At 49.9% G+C, this 11,144-nt stretch overlaps 1 protein-coding gene across 2 annotated transcripts; it reads right to left on the bottom strand.

The window, feature by feature from the left end:
• Positions 1-5,684: 5,684 nt before the first annotated feature.
• LOC103673778 (metallothionein-3) lies at positions 5,685-8,305 on the bottom strand. 2 transcript variants are annotated; one of them, XM_040633327.1, is made up of 4 exons: positions 7,936-8,305; positions 7,055-7,142; positions 6,745-6,810; positions 5,685-5,934 (listed from the first exon to the last, which is right to left on the bottom strand). In XM_040633327.1, the coding sequence occupies exons 1-4, from the start codon at positions 7,966-7,968 to the stop codon at positions 5,825-5,827; spliced, it is 297 nt and encodes a 98-aa protein (XP_040489261.1). In that variant the 5' UTR covers positions 7,969-8,305; the 3' UTR covers positions 5,685-5,824. The 2 variants fall into 2 exon arrangements, with proteins under 2 accessions (XP_040489261.1, XP_040489262.1); XM_040633328.1 differs by having other exon boundaries at positions 5,844-6,164.
• Between the last annotated feature and the right edge of the window lie 2,839 nt (positions 8,306-11,144).

Below are 11,144 nucleotides of genomic sequence, written 5' to 3'. Positions count from 1 at the left end.
CACGGAGAGTAGTCACATTCATAGAGAAAGCCGATTGGTGGTTTCCAGGAGCTACAGAGAGACGAGAATGGGAGTTGTTGTTTCATGGGGACAGAGTTTAGTTTGGGAAGATGGAAAAGTTCTGGAGACGGACGGTGGTGACGGTTGTACAACTATGTGAATACGTCCGAGGCTACTAGGCTGTAACTTAGAAATTGCTAGAATGGTAAATTTTATGTTATGTGTATTTCACCCCAGTAAAACATTTTATAACGGGCAAAATATCTGAATAGACATGCCAGCAAAGAAGATCTACGGATGGCTCTTAAGCACACGGGAGGATGCTTGACATCATGGGTATTGGAGAGACGCAAACTGAAACCACAATGCGATACCACTTTCCACCGACTACGAATCGCTAGGGTAAAACATTCACCTAAGAGGGCTGGTGAGGATGTGGGAAATGTGCAACCCCCAGGCACTGCGGGTGGAAATGTAAGATGAACAGCCACTTTGGAAAGCAATTTGGCAATTTCTCCAGAAAGTAAACACAAGAGCTACCGTAAGACCCAGCAATTCCACCCCTAAATATCTAACCAAGAAAAATAAAAACATATGTCCACACAAAGATTCGTGCACCAATGTTCATAGCCACTTATGAACATAGCTATTATTTGAAATTGCCAAAAAGTGCGAACAATTCAAACGTCCATCCACTGGTGAATGGGTAAACAGAACGTGGCGTACTGAATGTGGCCCCTGAAACACCTATTCGGCAATAACAAACAAACAAAATGAATTACTAAGATATGCAACTACATGGCTTGAATCTCAAAGACACTATGCTAAGGATGCAAAAGACTACATAGGATTCCATTTATATGAAATGTTTAGGGAAGACAAACTCATAGAGACAGAAAGGCCACTGGTGGAGGGAGCAGGAACAAACTGCAGATAGGCACAGCAGAACTTCTGGATGATGATAATATTTTAAAACTGTATTGTGGTGATGGTGCTACAACTCTTAAAAACTTGTTAATATAATTGAATTGTACACTTACAATCAGTGAATTTTATAGCACGTAAACTATATCTTAAAAAGGGGTTTAAGAACAAGAAAAGAGAATTCCACCAGAAGCCCAAAATCTTTGAGAACTTCCCGAAAAACAAAAAAGCATATTGAAAACAAAGGATCGGTGGCCACAATATATAAAGAGCTTCTACAAATCAATAAGAACACTACAAACAAATGAATAAAAAAAGGGACAAAGAACATGAAGCAGAAGTTCACAGAAAATGACAACCAAGGGCCAAGAAACCACTGGAAAGGTGCTCAGACTTACTGTTAAAAGGAAAGGTATAATTTAAAATCTAAGGTGTCATTTTTTACCCATCAGGTTGACAAAAAAATTCAAGGTTAATACCCAGGGTTGATGAGGAAACGGAGCACTGAACACTCTCAAGACACTGCTGGTGGAATGCAAGCTGGAACAGTCCCAGTGGAGGGCCTTTGGCCAGATCTATTGAAAGCGCTGTTTCTTGTACTCTAGCAATTTGACAAATCAGCTTACAACTAAGAGAAACTCTCTGACACATGTGTACGAGAAGGAGCCGCAGTCTGCGTGTTGGAAAAGTGGAATCCACCTAAATATCCATCCATTAGTCTGTAAGAAAATTCTGAAATGAACTATGATATAATCATTCCATGCTATACTCTATAGCAGTTATTAGCTATCTAGGTCCCAACACAGAAATATCTCCAAGGCAGACCGTTGAGTGAAAAAAAAAAAAGTAAGTTGCGGTTTTCACTTGCATATGTAAAAATTAACCAAACAGAAGTGAATGCAGTCTCTTTGTAAAAGGTTAATATGAATAAAGCTAAGGATCCCCCTTGATTGTCTGGGAAAATCCCACTCTCCATATACATAGGAAGGTTTTTTTTTTTTTTTTGAAGATTTTATTTATTTATTTGAGAGAGAGAGAGAGCGTGCACAAGAAAGAGAGAGAGAGTGAGAGAGCGAGCAGGAGCAGGAGCTGGCAGTCGGGGGCAGAGGAGGAGGGAGAGAGAGAAGAAGACTCCTTGCTGAGCAGGGAGCCCAATGAGTGGGGCTCGATCCCAGGACGCAGGGATCACGACCTGAGCTGAGCAGACGCTTAACAGACTGAGCCACCCAGGCGTCCCTGTATGTGACGTTTTAATTTCCCTTTTTAATGTAATTAGTATTATACTATATTTACTGTTCTACATGTTTGGTTTTGGGGGTTTTTGTTTGTTTATTTGCTTGTTTTTACTTAATTATAGGTTGTGGTGGTCTTTCCACAGCAGTTCCCAGAGCCTCACATCATCCTTTTTTTTTTTTTTAAGATTTTACTTATTTATTTGTGAGAGAGAGAGAGAGAGCGCGCGCACAAGCAGGGGGAGCAGCAGGCTCCCCGCTGAGCAGGGAGCCCAATGCGGGGCTTGGTCCCAGGACCCTGGCATCACGACCTGAGCTGAAGGCAGACACTTAACCGACTGAGCCTCTAGGCCCTTAACCATTTTCAAGTGTACAGTTCAGTAATGTTAAGTACATTTAGATTGTTACGCAACCAATCTCCAGAACTCTTGTCATCTTGCAAAACTGCAACTCTGTACCCTCTAAACAACTTCCCATCCCCCCATCCCCATCCCCTGGTAAGCATCGTTCTACTTCTGGCTCTATGAATTTGACTACTCTGGGTACCTCATATAACTGGAATCATACAGTTTTGTCTTTTTTTTTTAACATTTCCTCTAATATTTTTTTATTTTTAGTTTTTAAAAGAGTTTATTTGAGATAGAGAGAAAGAGAGATTGAAAGAGAGAGCACAAGCCAGGGGGCAGAGGGAGAGGGAGAAGCAGGCCCCCCACTGAGCAGGGAACCAGACTTGGGGCTCGATCCCAGGACCCAGACGGTTAACGGACTGAGCCACACAGGTACCCCTCCTCTAATATTTTTTGAAAAGGTTTTATTTATTTATTTGAGAGAGAGAGAGAGAGAGAGAGGAACAAGCAGACTCCACGTGCTGAGCCACGCTCTTAGAGGGTCTCAATCCCATGACCCTGAGATCATGACCTGAGCCAAATTAAGAGTCAGACGCTTAACCGGCTTGAGCCACCCAGGTGCCCCCAGTTTTGTCTTTTTTGTAACTGGCTTACAACTTCACGTTGTAGCATATGCCAGAATTTCTTTCCTTTCAATGAATGAGTAATATTCCACTGTAGGTATACACCATTCATCTATCAATGGATACCTACCTTGCTTCCGCCTTTTGGCTATTGTGAGTAATCTGCTATGAACACGGGTCTACAAATATCTCTTTGAGACCCTGCTTTCAATTCTTTTGGGTATTACCTGAAGGTGGAATTTCTGGGTTCTATGGTAATTCTATCTTTAATTTTTTGAAGAGCCGCCATACTGTTTCCATAGTGGCTGCGCCATTTCACCTTTCCGCCCCTGGCGCACAAGGGCTCCAGTTTCTCCACGTCCTTGCCAACACTCGTTATTTTGTTTTTTTGATGGCAGTCATCTGCTCTGGTCTGAAGGTTTGTGTCTCCTGGGCCTTTGGGAGGTGCTTGGGTCATGAGGGGGAGCTGTCAGGAATGGGATTAGCGCTCTTGTAGCAGAGACCCCATGGAGCTCCCTAGTCCCTTCTGCCACGTGAGGCTGCAGCGAGAAGTCTCTGACCCAGAAGAGGCCTTCACTCGGCCATGCTGGCTGATCTCAGGCTTCTCTGCTCCAGAACTGCGAGAAAACAATGTCTGTTGTTTATATGCTCCTCAGCCTGTAAAATTTCGTTATAATAGTTCCAACAGACAAAAACACCGTCCTCACGAGTGCGGGGTGATTCAGGTTGTTTTGATGCTTTTTGTAACACGAGGTAGCCAGAAGCAAGAAAACAAGCATGGGTAGGTTTAAGGGTCTGATTTTAGTCAGTTAGCCTGGGTTCAGATCCTGACTCTACCAGGTTCTAGCTACGTGATAGGTGGAAGCAATGACCCTGAGATCATGACCTGAGTCTGTTCTTTTCTTCTTCTTCTTCTTTTTCTGTTTTCTTTTTCTTTTTCTTCTTCTTCTTCTTCTTTTTTTTTTTTTTTTTTGGCCTATTATAACTCCATTGGTCCTGCTCCCTTCTGCCTATAAAAATCTTTCATTTTGTGCTCCCTGGAGCTCCTTTCTCTCTGCCAGACTGCAGGCTGCCTGATTTGGATCAATGTTGGCTCAAATAAACACATTATGCCTCAGTTTATCTTTTAACAGACCTCATGCAGATTACCCTAAGCTCTACTGCCCCATCTGTAAAATGGGTATAATCATCTTACTATTCTTTTAGAGTTTAAGGATCAAGTAAGACAATGTACTTAAAAGGATTTAGCACAAGGTAATCTCAAATGCATCAATCTTTTCTTTTATATCTTATTTAAAAGAATCATCTCCACTCCAGAGTAATAAACATCCTATTTTCCCCTTCTGATTCTTTTATAGCTTTGATTTTGCACCTAAGTATTTAAGTCAATCGAAAAATACTTTTTACATCATATGCAAAAGGACGGCCGCTACTCCAATGCTTCCCACTGACTAGTGTATCCTTTTGCCACTAACTTGATCATCTCTTACTCCCAGCTGCCCAACGTCTGTTTTTGGACCCTCTTCTCTGTCCAACGGATCTACTCCTAAGCTGACATCACTCCCTAGAGCTTTAGAACAAGTAATGCTAGCGGGTTAGAGCAAACCCTTTTTGCTGTCCCTTTTCAAAACTGGTTTGGCTTTTCTCGCACTCTGTTTCTACACTCAGCCTATTAGGTCTTAAAAATAAATCCTGGTGGGCTTTTGAATGAGCTGTCCTGAAAAACTACCTTGGAGGAAAATGGATGTGTTTACAGCATTGTAACCTCTTGCTGGGAAACTTCTGTCTCCCAGAATTCTGTTTCTCCCTTCCCAGCCAACCCAGGTAGGTCTGAGTGTTCTCTTTCACCAAGGACTGGATCACAACCACAGTGGATAAAAGCCCTTATTACCCTCCTTTGCCCTTGAAGAAAAAGGGGCTGGAGACAAACTGCCAAACGAGATGATTTGAAAGGAGCTGAGCAATCTGTCTCGGGGAGACAGGCTATTCAGGGTGGTGAACTTGGAAACGCAGCTGACGGTTTGCCAAGACAGGCCCCTGGGCCTCCTGGACTCTCTCCTCTGATGGCTCTGACGACAGGCAGCTTTGCAGGAGCAACTAGAACATTCCAGGAATCTCAGGGCTTTGGGACTGGGGCCTGGTTTTAACTTCCCTCCGAACCCATTGTACAGATGAAGAATGTGAGGTGACAAGTGCGAGCAAGAGACACACATGTGGGTCTGGTCTCTCTGTCCCCAGCCTCGAGCTTGACTTAGCAGGAGGCTCAAGTGCATCTGAAGGGGGGGGGTATGTACTCCGCCCCACAGAGCTCCATCCCAGCCCCAAATAGAACAGAGGCCATGTCTCAGGATTTCACTTTTCAACGGGGCAGTTCCCTCAGATTAGGCTCCCCCTACCCCCACACCCTTCCCCTTTAAGAAGAGACCAGTCCCCAGCCCCAAATAGAACAGAGGCCATGTCTCAGGATTTCACTTTTCAACGGGGCAGTTCCCTCAGATTAGGCTCCCCCTACCCCCACACCCTTCCCCTTTAAGAAGAGACCAGTCCTCGGCTTATGCCATTCATGGGATTTATTGTCACTTGCCAGGGGCCGGCAGAGGAAGGGGACACAGCCAAGCCTCACCACAGGAGAGATGGCACCAAGCCACCCAGCACTCTTCACCCCCGGTCCACACGGGGCGGGGGGGGGGGCACGTCCTCACTGGCAGCAGCTACACTTCTCGGCCTCGGCCTCCGTCCCCTCTCCTCCTTTGCACACACAATCCTTGGCGCATTTCTCACACTCTGCAGGGCAGCACGAGCAGCAGCCTGCAGATAAAATCGGGAGCCACCAGTCTGATGGCCTCTCCCTGCGTCTGTCCCCATCAAAAGGGAGGGGGACAAGGAGGGATGCTAGGGGCCTGGTCGCACGCCCGGTTGGACTCAGCATCCGTGGTCTGTCGGTTGCATGCTGGGCTACCACGGGAGACGAGTGTCCAGTAAGTGGCCCACAGCCCCGTCGGTGGGTGCAGGGGAGTCCTGGGGATGGTGGGGTAGTGCTGGACCATAAGGAGAAAGCATCAGAGGGTGAATGGCCTTGAAAAGGGACTTGAAGGATAAACTTGGAGGAGCTGAGATGGCCAGGTGTAGGGGTTCCGGGAGATCCGTGGGAGGACCTGTGGTTAGTCTTATGCACCAGGGAGGAAAGGAGCCTTCCTCCCACCTCCTACTCCCCAAGCACATTAATTACACTGCTCCTGGGGAGACTAGGGGAGGTCAATTTGAGGGCATCCTCAAAGGCCTGAGAGAGACCAAGCCACCAGAACTCCAGAGCTGGCCCCCAGTCTTGCCAACGGCTTCCCCAGGCATGAGGTCTGGAGGTGAGGGTTCAGACCAGGCTTGCAGCTCTCCACCCCAGCTCCCCATTAGAAGCCAAGGATTTACGAAAACATCTTGCCGCAGGCCCACTGCAGCAATCACTGGGGGTGGGTCCTCGGCGACTCTATCTTATGGTCTCCCCAGGTGGTTCTGTCCCAGCAGGAGTCAAAAGCAATGTAATAGGGGGCCTGGGGTCTCTCCATCTTGCCTAGACAGACGCCAACTTCAGGGAGAAGAGGGGGCGGGGGTCCCCACACTCACTCTTCTTGCAGGAGGTGCATTTGCATCCCTCGCACTTGCAGGTGCCGTCGCAGGTGCAGGAACCGCCTGGGGGGGACACCACAGGAAGGGTTAAATGTGCTAAAACCGGGGTGGGCCTGGCCTAAAGGAGGAGATGGGGTGTCAAATCTCAGTGCCCTCTGGGATATAGCCACGTCCACCCTTCGACGAGGTTAAAAACGGCAAACAGGGAGGGTCCCTTCCCCCAAATGTCCTTGAGCGGGTCCGTAGGGCGCGGGATTCTTTGCAAGTCAGGGGCGCGCTGTGCCGCGGGCTGGGGGCGGGGGCTCACCAGTAGGGCAAGGGCAGGTCTCGGGGTCCATGTCCAGAGGAGCTGCCGCTGGAGGAGGTGAATTGGCTTCTCCGGGCAACTGGACGCACTGGTGGCAGCAGGTGGCGAGGCTTTTATAGGCCCCGGCGGGGGCGCGCAAGCACAGCCCGCTCGCGCGCGGCGCCCCCTCTCTCCATCTGGGCACGCGGGCTTCGGCGGAGGCGCGCACTGAGGCAGCGGTACCCCTCCCCCGCCCCACCGCAGCGCACCGCACCCCACCCCACACTACCCTGCCGCCGCGTGCACTGCTGGGTGCGCGCGTGCTCCCCAACCCCCCCTCCGGGGCCGCTTCCCACTGCTTGCACAGGGGCGACACTCCCCGCTCGCCCGTGTGCGCGCGGCCGTGAGCACCGATGGGGACGCGTCTGCCGCTGCAGCAGTCCCCGGCAGATAAAGTGCGCACTTTTCGCCCCCCCCTCCCCCCCTCCCAAAGCGGCGTTGCAGGTTCCCCAGCCCTTCCCTGCCTCTCATCTCCTCTTATTCTAGGATTCTGGGGCGCCCAATTCATCCAAATGGGGTGCTGAGCACCCTGCTGCTCTAGGACCCCATTCCCTCATCCCCCACGAGATGGGAAAAGAATCATAACACAAATGGAAGGGCCTTGCAAACTGCATTTGGGAGGGGCGGGGCTCTAGGAAGCCTAAAGGACAGGGCTGGGGTGACTGGGGGCAGTTATGGGGGGAGCAGGGTGCTGGTACTAGGTGGCTACTGCATCCCAGCTCCAAAAGGAAGCAGCTCTCCTTTCGTCTTTTCCTTCTGTTGAGTCCCTTGTGCCTGTGGTAGGCTGAAGAGATGGCCCCCAAAACATATCCGTGTCAAATCCCAGAACCTCTAACTATTACCTTATTTGGACAATGGGTCTTTGTAGATGTCATTCAGTTAGGGATCTTGAGAGGAGATCATCCTGGATTGGGCCCTAAATCCAGTGACAAGAGTCCTTATAAGACACACAGAGAATAGACAGAAGAGGAGGAAGCCCTGGGACCACAGAAGACAGAGACTGGAGTGATGTAGCCGGATCCGGAACGGATGACTTCCTTCCTCTGAGCCTCACTGGCCTTGCTCAGCAAACACATTCCATCCCCAGGAAGCAGAGGAGCAAAGGAAAGCGTTAGATAACTGGTCAAGGGCTATTGAAGTAAAAGAAAGAATTGCTAATGGTGGCATTTCAGACGGTCAGTCACCTGGTGACCCCTCACGGGGAGGCCTCGCTTTGGGGGGGGGGGTCATGCAAGCCCCTTCCACCTAGCTGCATCGGCTTCCTAGCACAAGGCTCATCTAGAGACAGAGTTTTATTTTTTTTAAGCTTTTATTTATTTGAGAGAGAGAGTGTGTGCAAGGCGGAGGGCACAGGGAGAGGGACAAGCAGACTCCCTGATGAGCAGGGACCCCATGTGGGGCTCAATCCTGAGATCAGGACCTGAGCTGACTGAGCCACCCAGGCGTTCCTAGAGATAGAGTTTTAAAGAGAGTAATAGGAAGGAAGGAAGGAAGGAAGGAAGGAAGGAAGGAAGGAAGGAAGGAAAGAAGGGAGGGAGGGAGGGAGGGAGGAAGGAAGGAAAGAAGGGAGGGAGGGAGGGAGGGAGGAAGGGAGGGAGGGAGGGAGGAGGGAGGAGGGGAGAAATGAATCCCAGGATCCCTGCAGTAAAATGTTGGCAAGGTGAAGGTGGGAGGGGGACAGCCACTACCTCCCCAAGAATGCACGTTCCTCCATAACCCCTCTCAAAGGGTTCTTCTCACCTCTCCACCCTAGCTTCCACTTCTTTCAGGGAGATGCCCCGTTAGGACCCGCACCCCCCCCCTCTGTAGAGGTGATCCCTAGGCTGCCCCCCATGGAAGGCAGGTCTGGTGAGTTTTCGGAGTGTGGTTCTGCTGAGACTGGAGCAGAAACTGAGCACTGCTCCAAATATCCCCATGCAGCATGAGCCTCTGTTCTCAATCAGAGCTGGACAAGCACTTTCAAATGTTGGTTGGAAACCCTCCCTTCCCCCAAAGATGAGCTGCCCCAGGGTCCTCCAAGTGGCCTCACCTGAGGGGTGGAGCCAGCTGGTTCCTCCATGCTGTGCAGGTCCCACATGTGTTGGCCTGTGAGTCTAAGCATCAGTAGTGGTGAAAGAAGAGAAGAGCAGAAGAGGAGAACCAAGAGTCTCAGGAGAGGCTATGGTGTGATCTATCGAGGTGTTTAATGGGAAGCCTAAGTGGGTGCTCAACGCTGGCTTCTGCGGTTTCAGACGGCAGAGCTCACCAGCTCTAGCCCTGCAGCTCATGTCCTGTTTGTCTTCATGTTGCCTAAGGCTACTCTGGCCCCAGGTCCAGCGCTGCCTGTAGCCCTCAAGGCTTCAGTGTCTAAGACTTGCCGGCGCAGGTGAAATGTGCATGCCAACACACTCAGCCAGAGCAGGGACCCCCTCCGTCCCCCTCAGGCCTCTCAGACTTCCTTGGGATTGAGCCTCAGATGAGGCCATTTGGAGGCCCCTGGGGTAGTTCATCTTTTCTGAGATGATCTCAGAAAAGAGCAAGGAGTCCAGCAAGTCCCGCCTGGGTTGAAATCGATCCAGTGCCACACAGGGCTGTTGCACTGTCCTCAAAGGGTCTCCTAATTTACTATGCTGGGACCGAACAGTTGACAGAGAGTTTAGGAGCGGTGGACTGAAAGAATTTGCAAATGTGCTTCTCTGCAAGTAAAGTCATTTCTTGGAGAGATCTGCCTTTATTAGTAGAGGGAATGCTGAGTGAGCAATTTTATCCAAGGGGGCAACTAAAGCAGCAGAAGGGGCCGGGGTCACAGAGAGGGTAAGAGTCAGGGTAAGGATGGGGAGGGAGCCTCAGCCTGCCATAGAACAACTTAGCTAGAAATTTAATAACCCTCTATCTCCATGGTTACCTCCTGTTTATGGCAAATGATTCAGTTTCTCCTCTGCAGTAGTGATACAAGACCTCCTTTTAAAATAAATTTAAGTATAATAATAGACCAGGTGATATGTGGTTATGCCTAAAATCGAGTAGGTGGTTCTGGAAGGACAGCAATCAGGGAAATACTGCCCTACACCAGGCTGATCCCCTGAGTGCTCACATCCAACGTGGCTGCTGGTTCCGTGTCCCCTGCCCTCCTGCATCCTTCCTAGCCAGGCACTGGCACCTTTTGCGTGGGCTCTAAAGGCCACAGGAAGATTCTGCTCTCTCTGAACACTCGTGGGATGGGAAGTGTTAGACGAGGAGGCGGGGAAAGGCAGCCTCCATGCTTCCAGGTTTCAGAAAGTGGCCAGGTTGAGCCCAGCAATCTTGCCAATACCTCCGAGCTCTAAGGAGTGTAATGCAGAGTTTTCCCCAAGGGGCCCCCCAATAGAAGAGGAACAGAGGTGGTCTCCTCTCAATGAGCGGCCTCGGGGGGGAATCATTAAACCCTGAGTGAGTCAGGGCTCTACGAGCTGATTTGGGCATTGGTGGGTTGGAGTTCAAGGGCCACCCCTTGAGAAGGTTCTTGGGCATGGTGGGGGCAGGAGCTCCATGGCTTTGCGGGGAGGGGGTTATGACAAGGGAAGGGTCCATTTTAGCTGGGGCACGAGAAGAAAGCCCTCAGGCCCCCAAACTGCAGGAGACATTCTGGGTGTCTGCTGGGCTCCCACAGCAGGATAATGGGGGTCCTGCACTGCTCACACTATCCAGACCACCCTGACACTCCTGTGAGAACCTTCTTCCTAAATGCAGCGAGTGAAGACTGAAGTTCTTCAGAGTGCCTGGCTTTGGGGTCAGACCTGATTTTGAATCTCACCAGCTTCCCTCCACTATTCACTGGGGATAATCATACTCCTTACCCCTTCGGTTATGGTGAACATTCAGGAGCTTCTTCACACAGATTGCTGAAAATGTCACAGGTGCTCAGCAAACAGTGCTTTGATACCCCCTCTTCCAGGAAGTCTTCACTCCTGCCTGCAGCCAGACGTAACCGTCGTTCTTGGAACTTCTATGAGGTTTTGTCTAGGTATTTTCTTCCCTGTAGGAGAGGGGAGAGGGTAGTCCAACAGTCTCCCTGACACATTCTGAGGTTCCT

The sequence above is a fragment of the Ursus maritimus genome, unplaced genomic scaffold (genome assembly GCF_017311325.1).
Source record: "Ursus maritimus isolate PB19 unplaced genomic scaffold, ASM1731132v1 scaffold_19, whole genome shotgun sequence".
NCBI lineage: Eukaryota > Metazoa > Chordata > Mammalia > Carnivora > Ursidae > Ursus > Ursus maritimus.
The sequence above is the reverse complement of the archived record's forward strand: the minus strand, read 5'-3'. Positions and strand labels throughout refer to the sequence as shown.

Coding starts and splice junctions, on each gene's coding strand:
- LOC103673778 (XM_040633327.1), bottom strand. CDS start 7,968: ATGACATCTACAAAGACCCATTGTCCAAATAAG. Junction 6,811..7,054: donor GACCTGCCCTTGCCCTACTG/GTGAGCCCCCGC, acceptor TGTCCCCCCCAG/GCGGTTCCTGCACCTGCGAC. Junction 5,935..6,744: donor ATGCACCTCCTGCAAGAAGA/GTGAGTGTGGGG, acceptor TTTTATCTGCAG/GCTGCTGCTCGTGCTGCCCT.